We start from the raw sequence: 18,817 nt of genomic DNA on the forward strand, positions 1-18,817 counted from the left end.
CAGTATGGTTAGAAGACAGTCATCAGAAACACAAGGCATGAAAATCAAGGAGCTCAAGAACAAGATAAAGTAAAATGCAAGGTGCCGCCCGCACAAGACTCAAAAGTCTATCATCACCTCACATCGATCTTATCTCAGACATGACAGCTTTCCCTTTTCCAAACATGGGAGGAGATGGCCGAGCAGGTGAAATGGGCTCCCTTATGCAAATTGCATGTTCAACAGGCCTGGGCGAGGACGGGAGTTTCTTCTTCCTCTTCAGTGGAGTCATTTGCTCCTCCTCAGCTTCATCTTCAGGATTCAAAGGCTCCTGGGCATATTGCTTAGCCTGGGCACCTCCCTTCAACTTAGCTTCACACTTCAGTTGAATCAACTCATACTCCGGATGAGTTCGTTCGGTCCAGCCAGCATCAGATTTCCTCTTCTTCCCTGACACGGACTTATGAGTAAAGTCCTTTGGATAAAGCCCGTACCTCACAAGGTTATCATTGGAGGTCAACTGGATAATATTCCAGTCTTCCCCCGGCAACCGAGCAAGTTTTTAAGCTCTATCCCTAAGAGTAAGAGTGAGAGGATGATGGTGATATGTTGGAATCTTCTAGAACCGAGTCCGGGTGATGCTCGCATCCTTCTCCATGTAGTACTCATCAACAAAACGCCCTATTTTACTGATGGCCTTGTCATCCGTGCCGGTCAACCACTTGAAGCCTGGTTGAGAGAAATAGAAGTACCCCGACCTGCCTTGTTTGGGGGTGGACTTCAAATCAAACATCACCCACGATGTGATAACTTGACTCGACTATCCCTCGAGATAGTTTCGCCGTGTGATAGACAACTATCTTCACAAAACTAGGAGAATGTATTATAGTTCAAATTTTTTACTTAGAAATACGAGTAGTCTCGTGTATATTTGACATGTGGAGCCAATTTCTAGTGGGAAATGATGTCGTGTCAATAACAGCTTTCGTAGAGCTACCCTCCCATGATCGAAACTTGTAAGAAAGTGTGACTGAGATAAGGTTTAGTCGCTACTATGCGCAACATAATAAATTAAAAGTAGGATTAAAAAATTATCTTAAGTCACACATATATCGATTATATGTGAGGACTAAATGATTCTCCCAATGTCCCACGAAAAGATTTCATCTTTACAAGTGTCTGGTCCATATACCTTATGTACAAGTAATTCCAAATAGGCTGGAAGTTCATATGTTACTCAAGAAAGTGAATGGTAATGATTTACTTTCAATATTATCAAATTTATTAATTAATAAAGGATCAAAAATTATTTTATGTTGCATGGTTCACGTGATTTTTTTCATAATTATATGTTTAATGTATAAATCATGATTATAGTGTTGTGAATAGAGTAGAATATAATCATGATTATATATTTCGAAGTTTTTGTCCCACGATTTGTCAGTATAATAGATTTACACGGACATGATAATCAACGATAAAGTTTTACTTACAACTTGGATAAGTGTTATATCCTTTCCAGGGCATGGAAAAGTATGCTAGTATCGAAAGTATGGAGTATACATCAGACTGGATTGATATTGACATTGGATAAGATATCATAAACTTAGTATTATATCTATCTAAGTCAATATCACTTAGTTGATCTTAGGTTAATAGATCTTAATCCAAAGATGGTTAAGTTTTGACTTAAATGTATTATTTCTGTTCTTTGAGTTGTTCATTAAAGCTAACCAATTGGATCGGTCCAATACTTACATCTTAGGAACAGGGTAGTATAATTGAGTGGGAGCGCTAATCATAGATATGGAATCTATAGCTTCTATAACTTCTAGAAGTGAAACGATGATTTCTTTCGAGCTTGGCTTAATGCGATAAATGATTGAGGCCTTATTTTAGCAATTATATTAGTTTACTAAAATATCATTTACAACTAGCTAAATATTTTAAGGATAAAATACATTGAAGGATAAAACGGTAAATTTGTCTTTGACTATTTAGATTATAACAATAGATAATTAATAGCGTGTCTATATCTTAGAACATATGGAGCGTTCTATATAATTAAGAGTGCGATTTCGAATTTATAGTGGAGTCGGGAGAAATTAATAAGTTAGAGAATTTACTTGGTAAATTCCAGAACTGCTTATTGGAAGCTTAATTATATAGGCCCATGGTCTCCACACTAGTTGAGATAATACTGCATGTAGACTCAGTTAATTAGTTTTAATTAATCAATTATAATTCTAAATTAGACTATGTCTTATATGTGAATTTTCACTAAGCAATGGCTTAATTGTGAAGAAAAGGGATTTTAGGGTTTATTTTTTTAATTGAGAGACTTTGTAAGGTCTAACTAATAAAATAGTTAAATGACAATTTTATTTGATAATTAATTATAATTATTAATAAATAGTTTTGATATTTATAGAATTGAAATTTGAAAATATGACATTACTAAAAGAAAAGATAAATTATTGAATAAAATAGTAAAATTGTAACTAATGAGGTCCGCTATGTATGGCTGACCACTTAAGCTATTTTTTGCTATTGTTTTATATTTTTTATTTCATATAATTTAAATCCTAAATCCTAGAAGAAATCCTATATAAGGAATAAGATGGCTCTCATTCTCATAAATTAAGATAACCTAATTATCATTCTTTGTCAGACAACTAGAAATTGAGAGTCTCCTTCAATAACTTTTTCGAATTCCTTCTCCCTCTTCTTCTTCATCAATTTTTGAACCATAGTGAAGAGTACATGCCCACTAATATCAAGTCAAGTACTCAATCATAGTGTGGAAGATTGTGAAGAATCCAACACTTGAAGAAGATCTAGGTTCAGATCTTGTTATTACTCTGCGAGAGAAAGGAACAAGAGTTAGACATCTGAACGGAAGGAGTTATAATATTTCACTACCACCAATGTAAGATTTTCTAAACTTTATATGTGCTTATTTTTTCGTATTAGGAAATTCATATTTAGGGTGTAATTCTAATCAATATACATGTTATAGTAAATCTAAATCCTAGTAAAATAACTTCCAACAGTCAAAACATGAATGCCCGATATGCGATCAGTCTAGCCACAAGTCTTCTATCTTATAAATAATCCCAAGAGGTTTTAAGTGGTCCGAATACCTTATGTACGAGTTACACCAGATAGGTTGGAAATTCATATGTTACTGAAGAAAGTGAATGGTCAATATGAAATTTCCAAAGTAGTATATACGTTCAAATATTAAATAAGAACACTCGAAACTGTTCTCTCATTTATTCTATAAACATTTTCTATCTTAATTATATGTAATTGATGTTGTATTAGTCCTGTCTGACCAGTTTTTGTAATCCAAAAGATCACTTGCTTTCTAGATAAAGGAGTGATCCAACCTAAAATAAAAAAAAAATAACAAATTAATCTCATACAAAATAAGCAGACTAAGATGTGACTGAACCACTTTAATTCTATGTTGCCCTTTGCATATAAACTATTTTCATTCTGTTATTCATTATTTTATTTTGAGTATTCACGGACTCTAGGTGAATACAACTACAAGAAAAAACATTTACAATAACACTTAAAATGTATAATTAAATGTATTTTATAACACTTTAATAAGTGTTAAAACAACTCATGTAATTAAAAGTATTGACATTTAATTACGTTTTTCACATGTTATTAAATAACATATTATAATATTATTTTGATGTCATATATTATAAATACTTAACATTAATTTAGTGTGTTATGGTCCTTTATGTTGTATTCATTAATAAGATTTTCAAAATGTAATCATATAAGTTTTTTGGGTAAATCAGTCATTTATATTGCTCGCTAATAACAAATTACAACAAATTAATCTCCTTTACAAATATTCTTAAACCGACTTCTATCTATATCCGCCATCTTTCTAATATCAAGACTATATATTCTATTTACAACCACCTTTTTAACTGTTTTGACAGAATTTAACACAATGAGCACTTCATGATACCAAAGACACCTATTCCTTATTTTCCACACTGAGTAAACACAAGAATTAAAAATCAAAGTATAAATCTCTTTCCTTAACTTGCTACCTTTGCATCTCCGAATCCAGTTGACTAATTAATCCTCTGAACTTACATTGATATGATCCCATACCCGCCTAATGAAGTATTTCCTGAAGACACTGCTTGCTGAAGTTGCATTGGAAGAAAAGATGTTCATGTATTTCATTCTCTAAACCACAAATCACACATATTGACTCCACTTACATGCATTCCTTGTTTAAGTAATCTGTCCCGACTCCTCAGCCGATTCCAAGCAATTAACCAAGTAATGAAAGTATGCTTTGGAATGCTATATCTTTTCTATATATTAGATGCATGCCATCTTTGCTCACCAATGAAAGGAAATATCATATCATCATATAAATTTTAATAATAATATATTTTAATGTTATTAGAATTTCTTAACAAAATTTATTTTTTAAAGTTATAATTTCTTATGTCATATTCACTTTAATAACATTTTTAAAATGTAATTATATAGTTTTTAATGACATTGTGAGTATGTTATACATTAAAAATTATTATATTTTAATGTTATAATTTTTTCCAATAACATGTTATTGGAAAAAATTAAAATTATATTTATTAGATTTCAAAATTAAAATAAAATAAAATTAGACGTTGTAAATTTTGTCAAAACCGAAGCTAAAGCTAATGATAAAGCAAAACTAAAAGACCATTTTATAGTAGTGATTAGTATTTTCTTTTTTCTAATTTTTCTCTACACAATAATTTTATATGTTTATAATTACACTATATCATTCTTATAAATTTTGAAAAATAAAAATTCGAATAATTTAAAGTAAGAATGTAAAAATTCCTTTATACTCCGTTTTGTATATAGGAAGCTTTTGATGGTATCATATATATATAGGAGATATATGGCACTGTTGGTAAACTTTGTTATATCAATCTCATGAGTTAGTTTGACTAAATTAATCTTACTCGCATGTAATTAAATGCTTTTCAATGAAATAAGATATTTTCATTGGATTTATTTAACTAAAATACAAGCCAACAGCTTATAATTTCCACGTAAAATAATAAATAAATAACAGAAGTTTATGTGTTTTTTCTTTTATTATTTCGGAAAAGAGATATATAGGTGGGATTTATTAAGTGATATCATGTCACGAATATCTATTATATATGTATGCGTATACATATACAATTAAATTGCAGTTACAGTAAGTCTGACTCCAAAAGTGCAGTGGTTAGGATAAGTACAAATGAAGTAGTTTTTGCCCTTTACAAGCTGTATCTTATCATTTCCACTTGAATAAACTTGAGCACCTTCTCCCGCCGTGCAATTCCGATAACCATCCTTACTAACACGCGCCACGTTGTGATGGCCTGCGCTGTATTTGAACACTACACATATGCACAATAATACCAAACAAAAATTAATTTAATGCTTCTATATTTTGTAATTTGCAGTAGTACATATTTTAGTGCCTATATTTTATAAATATATACTGACCAAGTGTGTCGTTAGCCTTAAATATGGGCTTCCCTGGATGAGGCGGCCAGTTACAACTAACCCCAAAAGCCCAGCCGCCGGTGCGATCACCAACAACGTATTTGGTAGCACTTGCCAACATTACACCTGATTGTCCAATTAGAAATACCATCAACACAAAACCTGTTGCTATTGCACTCACTCTTCCCTGCTTATTATGCCCCATATTATTTTTATATATTAGCTTCGAGAGAGGGTTTGATAATAGATGCATGGAAGTAATAATATATACATGATGTCACAAACTTTTTATAGCCAAAAATAAAGTGGATTCTAAGTTGTATATTCTAAGTTTTAGGGCTAGCTAGCTGTCGATCGAATCTTTTCTATTATATATTATTTGAAGTTTAGTAAGTGCACCTTTATTACTATTAGAAGAAAGGTTTTAGAAGTGCAAAATAAGTATCTTATACGTGATCTTATCTTTTGATGTACAACATTATATATATTGGATTTACTCCTTTGAATTTATTGTATCTAAGATATAATATTCTGTATGCATACGTTCTAATACAATATATAAACATATGATAAAATGTATATTATTATTTATTGTTATAACTATTACGGTTATTCAATTTTTTATAGATGATATACTAATGAGAGTATTGTTAGATAAATTAACAATAAACCCAAAATTTATTTGTATATAATATAGTACACAATAACAATATATGATAATTAAGTATATGTGTACGTGATTGATCCATAGTAGTTACTATAATTTGATAGTGCAATACTATCAACTAAGTCTTCCTCCCTAGATCTCTAAATCAAAAGCAGTTTATTAATCTGATTATCAAAAAGTATACAATTGTGATAAGACAATATGTATTTATAGAGTTAGGAGGGGACTTAGCTACGAAACCCTAGTTGGACTGGGCCTGCTCATCAAAGGCTTCAGTTAACTAGAAAAACCCACACTTCTGCTTCACCTAGACTTTACACACAGATGCTAAGCCCATTAACAATTGATCACCAACAATATGGGCTAACACAACAAAGAACTATCCAATCAACCCAAGTTTTAATAAAACCAATAAAATTTAATGTAAGCCCAAATAAAAAGTCTAACATTCTCCCACTTGGGCTACATTAATTTTTTTTTTTTTTGATGAATCAACCATTTCATTGCAAACAAACAACTTTACATCCTATAAGCACCTCCAAAAGGCCTTTAATCTTATCTATTCAATATTATTTACAACCTTTCAAACCACTCTCTATCTTTTTGCTTAATTTTCTTTGGCATTACAAGTGCTATCTATTCTTAACACACCATTTAACTTGCTGAATTATTTCTGGGCTGCCACCTACTTTGTATTCCAAACAAGCTCATTCCGAGCTATCCAAATACAATAAACCAGAGCAGCCATACCAGCTGCTAGAACCTTCTTTTTGAAGCTTGAACACCTTGCTTTTCGAACCCATTTCAGCAAACCAGTGAGGGCAGCAGCTGTAGTGTGCCAACCCAACCATTCCTTCACTTGCTTAAGACATTCTGTACCAAAATAACATTCAAAGAAGAGATGATTTGTTGTTTCTGCAACATTATTGCAGAAAATACATTCAGCACCATCAATGTAACCATGTTTGAAAAGCCTATCCCTGGTTTTGAGTTTGTTTAGCATAGCTAACCATAAAAGGAAGCTATGCTTTGGGATATTCAATCTTGACCAAACTTCATTGGACCAAGAAACCTTCTCCCAATTCGGATTAAACCAGTTCAGCTCCTCTACTATTTTATAGTTAGTGGTAGAGAAGGTGTTATGCTGCACACAATCTTTAATTCTTTCTTTGAGATCCACCATTTTCCTCCAATACCAACTTCCACTCATAGGAGCCTTGTATTCCCACCAAGCTTGTTGTTTTATGTATACATTGTGTACCCATTTCACTCACAAATTATCCTTCTTTTTTTAATTGCCCATACATGTTTAACCATTGCCGCAGCATTCCAATAAGGGATACTCACCAGCCCTAAACCCCCTGATTTTTTTGGACAGCATAACTTCTCCCATGCGACTGCCCCAGCCCCATTCATGAGGCTCTTACCTGTCCACAGAAAGCTTCTAAAAACTGCTTCAAGCTCTTTAATAATCTGTTTAGGAATGAAGATGATTTGACACCAGTAAACATGTATTGACATCAAAACAGATTTCACCAAGACCAACCTACCAGCAAAGGATAAATGCCTAGTGCTCCAGACTCTGATCCGAGCAGTCATTTTCTGCACTAAGCCGATGCAATCTGAAGTAGAAATCCTTCTAACACAGATAGGAAAATAATTTTAATACATATATATTATATTAAAATAATTTTGTTTGAAAACGACTCATGGGTTGAACAACATGAAAATATTTGTGGCCACTTTAAAAATGATAGTTCTCTGATAGCATCTCAATATACCGGTCAAATTTAACCTTTGATAATGAACTATGACAATCATATTATTTTAAACCAATAAAAGACATTCATAATCACAAATACCAAAGTATTAAATCGACATGGTCAATAAGTTTTGTAGTGTGGTAAGAAATTATGTTCAACATAATATCCAAATCAGTCCTCAATTTCACTGATACCGTGATCCTTAATAAATAAGCCAGTGAAATTAATCATACACTACTTAAAATAAGTTAGTGTCACTAAATATGCTTAAAAATTAAGCCAACAAAATATCATTCTTATTAAGCAAATAAATTTAAAAGACAATGATCACAACAATATGAACCATATGCTTTCAATTCAATCATTCTCAAGAATATAACAAAACATAATTGAAAACATATTCATTCAATAATAAAGTATTGAAGCATAAAATGTAGTTCATAACTTTATTTAGACAATTATAAATAATAATTTCTAAAAACAAACAGAAAACGAAACTCCCACTAACCCAAAAGATCAAAAGATTCTAAAATGCCCATATTAACAACATGTTTATTAAATAACACGACACTTAACCCTTTGGTTAGAAACATTATATTTTACCGCCATCAATGTAAGATTTTCTATAACTTTATATGTATTTATTTCATTGTTTTAGGAAATTCATATTTAAGATGTTAGATTATAGTCTTATAATCAATATATATGTTAGTAAATCTAGATCCTGGTAAAATAAATTCTAACAACTGGCCTCAGAACTATAGTAATTATTTATTTTCATGAAGTATGGATTTAAAATGATGTTTGATTAATTTGAATATGTTCATGTTGGTTTATCTGATTAATTGATGATTGATTGTGTATTACAAAATTTTCTATAAAAAATAATTTGATTTTCGTTTTGAAATTATTTTATTTGAAAAGTTGGTGAAAAATTAAGTAATTTAAGATTTTAAGGATCTCAATTTGGACTAAAATTGAGAAAAATATCAAGTTTTGAAAATTGGAGGATGGTTGTTGCATACAAATTAGGGTTTGGCTGAGATACTCAGCCAAAACCCTTACATTTGCACGCGCATCAGATATTTTTTGTTTGAATTCCTCGTCCACACCTCGTTCAGATGAAGCACGCATGCACGAGACCCTACAAAGGACCAAGTTTTCAAGGTCAGGGTGTATGCAAGAGTCATTTTTCTCAATTAAGACCGAGGTTTGTGCGTGCGGGTCGGGGAGACTGCTTGCAGCCTATGATCCCAAAATTTCAAATCTTGATATTTATGGTTCAAAAATTAATTTTTTGGCAAAATAAAAGGAAAATTTGTATGAATTTTTATGTAGAATATATTTTTCAAATCTAACATCTAGAAATATCATATTAAAATTAATTTTTATTTTATTTTATTATTTATAAAAGTTTGTTTTAGATATTAAAAAGGTTTAAAAATTTTAAAATTATTTTTTCCACATAAATTGATATTATAGTTTGATTAATTATTACTTTATTATAAGATCAGAAATTAGATATTAGTTATATTTTAATTAAAATTGAAATGTAACAAATATCTAATTATCTTCATTGAAATTTAATTAATAATAAAATATAATAACTAATCTAGATATTTTTCTTCAAATAACAATTATATAATATATTTAACTTTTAGATTTATTATTTTATTTATTTCAATGATAAGATTAGACAAATAATAATATCTTTAATTTTAAAAAATTAGGTATTGCACTATTAGTAGATATTTCAATATAATATTAAATGCTTTGTTACGTCTTCATGACTTATAGCTAAAAAGACCTATGATAATTCGTGATGATTGTACCAATAAAAGTAAAAATGGTTTAAGAATTGCTTAAGAGCATTAGATGGAACATATATTAAAGTAAATGTCTTAGCTTCAAATAGGCCTAGATATCGAACCAGGAAGAACAAAATTAGTACAATGTATTTGGAGTGGTTTAACAAGATATGCAATTTATTTATGTTTTGCCTGAATGTGAGGGTTGTGTTGTTGATTTTACGAGATGCTATACACAGGAACGGAATTAAAGTTCCACACGGTGCAATTTTTTTCTTTAATTAATATTATTATTTAATGATACTTATTCTTAAACAAGATTTCTCAAAATTCTATTTGATAAATTGTAGGATATTATTACCTGTGGGATGTAGGTTATCCTAATGGTGAAGGTTTCTTGACACCTTATGGAGGACATCACTATCATTTAAATGATTAGACATACTTGCCAAATAGGCTTCGAGAATTTTTTAACATAAGGCATTCATCTGCAAGGAATGTAGTTGAAAGAGCATTTCGATTGTTGAAGGGAAGATGAGAAATTATTTGAGGTCGATCATACTATTCTGTCAAAATTCAGCATCGCATCATTCTAGCTTGTTGTCTTCTTAACAACTTGATTAGAAGAGAAATACATATGGACCCATTAGAGCACAAATCATGATAATGACAATGATAGTGACGGAGATGGTGATTATGAAGATAATGATTGTTACACATAATATTAAACCATTAGATGCTTGGACTGCTTTAAGAGAGCAATGACAAGAAAATCAGCGTTGATCAATCCTATTTTTATAAGTTTTATTACTTTAATTAAATTTTTTTCAAATGCTTCTAATTTTTTTTTAAAGAGTTGTAATTGATAAGTTATTATTTATGGTGAAATATTTTTAATTGATCAATATATATGTTAATATTTGTTAAATATTTTTTTTATTTTTAATTCATGTTTATAATTAATTAACTTGTAAAAGACATCATGAAAGCTACTTCTCAATCGACACCAGTTGATGGAAAAAACATCAATGGACTTCCATAGAGGATTTAAAGTGGAGGAAATATTTGGTAGAAATGTGTAACAGTGGAAAATGAAGAGCTGCTAAAGATACATTCCAACCTGGATATCTATAACAACTTGAAAAAATAATGAATGATAAAATTCTAAATTATAGAATTAAAGCACAACTACACATTGACTCTCATCTCAAGATATTCATGAGACAATATACAACAATTTCTGATATATATATATATATATATGTTGGGACCTTTTGCTAGATGTTTGAACTCAAGTGTGTGGTAGTTGATAATTTGTGTTTGATGAATGGATTAAGGTTAGTTACTATAAAAGAATTTACTTTATTAATTGTTTATTAAATTTTTTAACTTTAATGTTATATAATTTTGCCGAGTCACCCAACTGTAAAATGATTATTAAACAAGACATTTCCTTATTATAATGAATTGCCAATTATATATGGAAAAGATCATGCTACTGGAGATGATGCAATGGGATTATCAGAAAAACTTGATGAAATTGCATAAGAGATAAATAATAGTTAGAATAATGATTATGATCCTTTTGATCCACTTGATGAGATGAATGCTAATGCAAGCATGCAGAGCAATATACAATCAAGTCAAATAGCTCGAAATGCTAAGAGAAAGTCAAATAAGTGGGATCTATTGGTTGAACTACTTTCTAAGTCAGAGCAAGAATTTAGTGCTATGCAAGCTTCTGCGAGTAATTCTATTAGAAAACTTGCTGATTATTTTTAACATGAAGTTGATGGTGTTGCTAGGAGGATGAAACTATATGATGAGATCAAAAAAATTGATGGACTCATAAATTCCCAACGACTTAAAATTGAAAAACTTCTAGTTTCAAATCAACCCCACATCGATTACTTCTTCACTTTAGAAGAAGAATTTAAAATTGATTTCCTTCTAAAATTGTTAGAGTTTGATTTTACCTTTACTTTTTTAATAAAAAATTTATTATTCATATTTTAGATTATATTTTTATACGTACATAAATAAAAAGAAATTTTGATTTCATTTTAGCATTTTTTTAAAATTTATTTAAGTATAATATTTATTTTTGTTTATTCACACTATAATAATTTTACATAAATAAATTTAAAAATATTGTATAAAAAAATATATGTGAACAATTATTCAATTTAATTAAACACAAATACAATGAAATTAAATTTATTTGTTAATAAATATATTTTTTTTTACAAATAATAATTTTATTTTATTTATAATTAACTTAAAAGAGGTATTATAATAATTATTATTTTATTTTATTTTACTATATATCTAATTAAATATTAGCATAGATAACCAAACACAATAATAAGTTTACAATATAACCATACCGGCCGATCTCACCATAAGGTATTAGAGATCATGCAGTTATTAGTTTTTTCATACTTAATCAAGTACGCTTAGATTGCTCGTGGGGATGTCCTAAAATCAATAATCCGAAAAGTAGAAAGAAATTATTTGTTGACTTTTATTGGATTTGTTTAAAGTACAAACCTAACTTCTTCAAGCAAATATAAATAAGTTAATTAATTTTAATAGCAACAAATCATGATTACATCAAAATATATATATATTCCTTTATTACAGAAAGAGATATATAGGAGGGATTAATTTAATGAATACATTAAACTGCAGTTATGTTAAGTCTAACTCCAAAAGTGCAATGGTTAGGATAAGTGCAAATGAAGTAGTTTTGTCCCTTTACAAGCTTGATGTTGTCATTTCCACTTGAATAAACTCGAGCACCTTCTGGAGCCGTGCAATTCAGGTAACCAGCTTTTGTAACACGTACCACATTGTGATGTTGTGGGCTGTACTTGAACACTACATATCATCAAATAAATATTATGAGTAGATTATGAATAAAGTGTTAAGGCTTACATTTTTATTTACTAGACATAGCATCTAGATCCGTGGGAGAACAAGAAAGGCTCATTTAATAAAGCATTTGTCATTATAAAGTTATAAACAAGTAAAAACATAAAGCATTACTTTCTCATTTATTTTTCGAAATAAACTTTTTCAGCAACATATTTTATCTAGCTCTACTAATTTCAAAAGATTTGGAAAAAATATATATTGAACTGTTTGTTAATTAACTTATGTGCAGATCAACGACCAACCAAAAAAGGTCATGAGACTTGTCTTGCTCGTCTTCATTGGTTTATTTTAATTTTAATTTTCATTTTCGAAAGAGATCGACTTATATTAATTTGTGAAAATTACTATCTTTGAAGAGAAATGAAAACAATTCATGTATATATGTTTGGTGAAAAATGTATACATACCAAGTGTGTCATTAGCCTTAAAGACCTTTCCATTACCAGGCCAGTTACAAGCCACGCCAAAAGTCCAACCGCCAGTGCGAAAGGCAACAACGTGTTTGGCACTTGTCAACACTACTGACTGACCAATTATCATCATTATCAAAACCAAAGCTTCTGTGGCCATTGCAATATTCACTCTTCCCTGCTGATAACCCATATTATAATAATTATATATATATATATATATATATAAATATACTGCAAGTGAAAGTTATAAACGAAAATCTAGTTGAAGAAAATATGTATAATTGAGGAGATATATGATATCTCTATTGTTGCATGGAAATAATACATGATGTCAGAACCTTTTATAACCAAATAAAGTGACTTTCAAGTTGTATATTCTAAGTTTCAGGACTGACAAATCTTATATTATTTTTGTTTCATTAATAGTTTGTCTCACAATTTGGAGTGTATAGTGCTCCCTCATTAATTGTTAAGTAGAATTTTACTGGTTTAAACGTACAAATTAAGTATCTTACATGATCTTATTAGTTTATATATTGATGTACAATTTACGATATTTGGACACCTTTTTGTTAGAATATAGTTTTTTAAAAAATGCTACAAGGTACCAAGAACCACTAGTTATGTTATATTGTTATTTGTGCAATTGAAAACTACACTATTTTTTTTTAACAGAGGGTCTCACATATTTTGATTTAATAAATAATATTGAAAACCACTAACCACTCACAACATGCCACATTGGTGGTGTTGGGCACCTTAAGGTATCACTATTAAAAAACCTAAAATTCTCGATAGTTTCACACTGTCGGGTAAAAAATTCTCGACAGTCTATAAAACCGTCGCCCATACGAGCGTCACGAATACTTAGTAGAATAGGCGACAGTGGAAAAATATCAATATAAAAGAGTTCCCGATACTTTAAAACCATCGGCTATAGTCGATACTATAGGCCATGGTTTAAAACCATTGGTTATACTAGAGCTGACGGTTTGAAACTGTGGCCTATAGTATAGCCGACGGTTTTAAACCATTGCTATAGTGGATTGCCCCCCAAAAAAATTATCGTCTTCATCCTCCTCGAAACCCCTTCTCGTGCAGCCGCTCTAAAACCTTTACAAGCTTCATCCTCCTGTATCGTCGTTGTGCTCGTCTTCATCCCCGAAGTTTTCTTTTACAAGTTTCAGATTGCTTTTCACTTGATGATCCTCGAAACTTTCTTCGATTTGCAAGCTTCGAAACTTATTTTGAACACACACAGATCTAGATTAACAAACCAAATCATGACTAATAGAAATTAAAATAATGAATAAGAGAATATTGTGTTTACCTTTTTGTTGTCACAAGAGAGCGAAGGAGAGGGACATAGCGAGAGAGAGTGGAGGAGAGGGACGTAGAGTGTGGCTCGTGGTCGCAGAGAAAAGAGAGCCGAGAAATGAAATGAAATGAAATTTATAAATGACTTTAAAAAAATAAGAGATGATTTTTTTGCGGGATTTATATATTAAGAGGAGGGAAATAAAATTTAAGATGGAAAAAATAAAAATTTAAAATCTAAGATGCATGCGGAAAATGAAATTTCAGATGTGAAACGGGTGAAATTGAAGTATGGGAATCGCCGACGGCTAAAAACTAACAGTTTTACTATAGCCAACGATTTAGTCGACAGTTTTATAACCGTTGACAAGTCCCTACACGTGATTTTTTAAGGCACGTTTAAAAATCGTCGTCTATATCTCCCGACAGTTTAAAACCGTCAGAAATACTTTATTTTTTCTGATAACACTCGCTTAATTTTTTTAGCGATAGTTCCTCAAAAAAAAAATATTTTTAAAACTATCGCAGATATCTTTTTTTGTAGTAGTGATTTATATATAAGTTAATCTATATTGTAAGAGTAATAACAGTAAAACTACTATTACAAGACAGGCTTTGAGAGGCGGTTTTTTGGGCCCTTTAGAGGCAGTTTTTGAGAAATTCGCAACCGTAGACATTGTATAGGTAACTAAAATTGTAGCGAAGGAACTGAAAGCATAGAGGACTTATATGGCGACGTTTATTACATAATAATAGATGCCATAGGTGTTGGGTTTTATACCCTAAATAAAACTCTTTACAATCTGATCAGTTATCAATATAAGAAATTTGAAGTGATTGATGTTTGCATGAATTTTACATGCTAACGGTTTAATATGTCTATTACTATTATACACAAAATCAGTTAAATCCAGATCATATGTTTATTCACAATTATAGTATCGTCAACACAGTGGAATGTGATTGTGATCATATGAATCAAAAGACTTGGTCCCTATTTCATCAGTGTTATTGGATTTACACTAATGTGATAATCAGCGATGATGTGTACTTACACTTGGAGTAAGTGTTATGTTCTTTCCAGGACATTAGTAAAGTATACTAGTTTCGAATGTATGGAGTATACATTGGACTGGACCGATATTGCAACTAAGTTAAGATATTACAAACTTACCGTTATATATATATATCTTTCCAAGTCAATATCAGTAGTTGATCTTAAGATTAAAAGAATCTAAATCCTGATATGCTTAGGCTCAACTCAGGAGTGCTATTCATGTTCTTTGATTTATTAGTTAAGCCTACTTTTAGGTCAGGGTGATACGTATATTTTGGGAACATGATAGTATGATTGAGTGGGAGTGCTGAACATAAATATGGAATCTATAGCTTCTACTGGTGTATAGAAGTCAAGTGATGAAGTGATGATTCCCTTCGAGCTTAGCAAATAGAAGTAAATGGATGAGCTCTTGTTTAACTGACTAATTATTAGATCACTAAACACCATTTACAGGTAGCTAAGTGTTTTAAGGGGCAAAATACATTGAGGGGTGAGAACGGTAAAGAAATCCCATCTCGATGTAGATCATCTATATAGAGGATCTTTTAATCACAATAACATTATAACAATGGTTAAATGAGATAGCATATTGATATCGTGAAACATATAATATGCTCTATATAAGTCTGAGAGTGCAATTCTAAGTTCTAAGAGTGGATTCAACGAAGAATTAATAAGTAGGAATTTACTTGGTAAATTTGGTTCACTTATTAGAAGCTCAGCATATAGATCCATGGTCCCCATTCTAGTTGAGAACATTCTGCTTGTAAGACTCATTAATTGATTCGTGATTGATCAATTATAATTCTAAACTTAGACTATGTCTAATTTTATGAATTTTCACTAAGCAGGGGTAAAATTGTAAAGAAAAGAGATTCTAGGTTTATTTATTTATTAATGGACTTTATATGTCTAGTTAATAATTAAATTAAATGACAATATTATTTAATAATCTATTTTAGTTATTAAATAATTAGTTTTGACATTTAAATGGTTAGAATTGGAAAATTGGCGATTTTGAGAAAATAGAAATAAAATTTGTTAAAATTGTAAAATCAAGTGGGGCCCATTAACTACACCATGGCCGACCACTTATTGTGGGATTTCAAATTAATATTTTTATTATTTTAATGCCAAATAATTCCTAACCTAAACCTAAGTTGCCTATAAATAGAAAGTGATGGCTCAGTCAAATCATAAGTTTTCACAAGCCTTTCTGACAGAAATTTCTCTCTTCAGAAAACTAAGCCTTCCCCACTTTATATACCTGGCAGAAATCATCCTTCTCTTTTCTCTTCATCAATTTCGTGACCCTAGTGAAAGAGTGAGTGCCCACACACAGCAAGCAGTAACTCAATCATAGATTGGAAGACTGTGAAGGATCAAACTTGAAGAAGAAGGACATTCGGGCTCAGATCTTGATTATACTCTGCTACAGAAAGGATACAAGGGTTAGAGATCTGAGTGGAAGGAGACATTAATTCTGCTGCATCAATGTAAGGTTTTCTTAACTTTATATGTGTTTAATTTATCGTTTTAGAAAGTTCATATTTAGGGTGTTAAATAACATACTTGTGTGTAGATCTAAGATCCTGGTAAAATAAATTCCAACAATAGGGGCTTCGCTCACGCATAAAAAAAACCCCTACGACTTCTATTATTATAAAATAACCGGAGTCATATAGATTATATATACAAGTTTAGTTATTGAATAACCGAAGTTGTATGGCTTCAATTTATTTATTTGTTAATTTTTTTAATGTAATTTTGATATAAAATCTATTTTTTTTTTTTTTTGGAAATATATGTTATACCCATTTTTAGACTATTTAATGAAAAATTCAAATTGAATGCCAAGTGACATAAATAATAAATCTCGTAATAAATACATTGTGGGACTGGTTGAAAAAAACTCAAGACTCAACCTGTGAGGTGATCTCATCTAAATAAGGATCAAAAGGTTCATGAAGTGAGGTATTTCAACATTGTCGGGATGTTATTTCAATAAACATTCAACATCTTGCAACAAGAACCTTATAGCTGGTCGTAATATAAGGACATTGTAGCTGCTTGTAATATACAAGGATCTTGTAGCTACTCATAATACAAAGATCTTATAGTTGCTTGTAATACAAAGATCTTGTAGTTGCTCGAAATACAAAGATCTTGCATCTCCTTGTAATGCACCATCATCAATGCATTGCCTCGTATTACACAGTAGCATTGCATCTCCTCGTATTACGTACACACTCAGCAATGCATTACCTCGTATTGGCTCCTCATATTACATAGCACAAATGTATTTTCTCGTAATACACACTTAACAATACATTGCCTCGTATTACACCAATAGTGATGCATCACCTCGTATTACACCAGCAGAGATGAATCACGTAATACAAAACAGTGATGAATCATTTCGTAATACAAAACAGTGATGCGCATCTCCTGGTAATACATGCACAACAATGCATCTCCTCGTATTACACACTCAGTGATGAATCACCTCGTATTAAATATACAACAATGCATCTACTCAAAAATAACATGGTCTGACCAAGTCAAAGACCACTTCTTTATATTTTAAATATAAACAATTATTTATACTTATCTAAATATTTGATTATATAACTTTTCATTAAGATAAGATTAAGTAACCACCATCCCATTCTTATAAATAGGGGTTCACTAAAAGGGAAATAGGGGGAGACAATTATGATTTATAGAAACTTTGCCAAATTATAAACACAGCCAAAACTCAAAAATAATATTGACTCGTGAAGTATATTGATTTAACTACAAAACTATGTAAAAATATATGGTGTTTATTTATTATTTTCGTCTCTTCTTTACTTGAATTTATTCTTGAATTAACAATCTTTTTAGATTAATTTGACAAAAAATCGCATCAACAATATATAATTTTATTTTTAATAATACGTTTAAATTAAGTATAAATTTTTCATAATAAGCATAAGTAAAAATTAAAATAACAAGCTAAATAAGTATACATCTACATTACTTTAAGTATATCTATTACACTAATATTCTAAAATTACTCTAATTGTTTAAGAGTTGTCTAAAAAAAGATATTCTTATATAAATGTTCTAATCATCGTAAATAACCTCAATCAATCTTGGTGTAACGGTAACAAGTCATTTTTTTATCGTTTTGCAACTACCAAACATTAAAAAGAACAAGTAAATATTTATTAGTATGTATATATTACATAATTGATTAATATAATAAATACTTACTTTTTTGCTATCTATGAATTTGCCAGTATTTATAGATTTTATGATGTCATGGATGTATTTCAAGACCTTAAAACTACATT

At 30.2% G+C, this 18,817-nt stretch overlaps 2 protein-coding genes across 2 annotated transcripts; both read right to left on the bottom strand.

Annotated features, from left to right (window-relative positions):
- Positions 1-4,991: 4,991 nt before the first annotated feature.
- Positions 4,992-5,770, bottom strand: LOC115724761 (basic blue protein-like). Its single transcript, XM_030654103.2, has 2 exons — positions 5,515-5,770; positions 4,992-5,405 (listed from the first exon to the last, which is right to left on the bottom strand). The coding sequence occupies exons 1-2, from the start codon at positions 5,765-5,767 to the stop codon at positions 5,206-5,208; spliced, it is 453 nt and encodes a 150-aa protein (XP_030509963.1). The 5' UTR covers positions 5,768-5,770; the 3' UTR covers positions 4,992-5,205.
- Positions 5,771-12,256: 6,486 nt separating this feature from the next.
- LOC115695362 (basic blue protein-like) lies at positions 12,257-13,494 on the bottom strand. Its single transcript, XM_030622432.2, has 2 exons — positions 13,097-13,494; positions 12,257-12,632 (listed from the first exon to the last, which is right to left on the bottom strand). Exons 1-2 carry the CDS (start codon positions 13,290-13,292, stop codon positions 12,433-12,435), a joined length of 396 nt encoding a protein of 131 aa, XP_030478292.1. The 5' UTR covers positions 13,293-13,494; the 3' UTR covers positions 12,257-12,432.
- Between the last annotated feature and the right edge of the window lie 5,323 nt (positions 13,495-18,817).

This window comes from Cannabis sativa, chromosome 6, assembly GCF_029168945.1.
Source record: "Cannabis sativa cultivar Pink pepper isolate KNU-18-1 chromosome 6, ASM2916894v1, whole genome shotgun sequence".
NCBI classification, from domain to species: Eukaryota; Viridiplantae; Streptophyta; class Magnoliopsida; order Rosales; family Cannabaceae; genus Cannabis; species Cannabis sativa.

Coding starts and splice junctions, on each gene's coding strand:
- LOC115695362 (XM_030622432.2), bottom strand. CDS start 13,292: ATGGGTTATCAGCAGGGAAGAGTGAATATTGCAATGGCCACAGAAGCT. Junction 12,633..13,096: donor TAAGGCTAATGACACACTTG/GTATGTATACAT, acceptor GATGATATGTAG/TGTTCAAGTACAGCCCACAA.
- LOC115724761 (XM_030654103.2), bottom strand. CDS start 5,767: ATGCATCTATTATCAAACCCTCTCTCGAAGCTAATATATAAAAATAAT. Junction 5,406..5,514: donor TAAGGCTAACGACACACTTG/GTCAGTATATAT, acceptor GCATATGTGTAG/TGTTCAAATACAGCGCAGGC.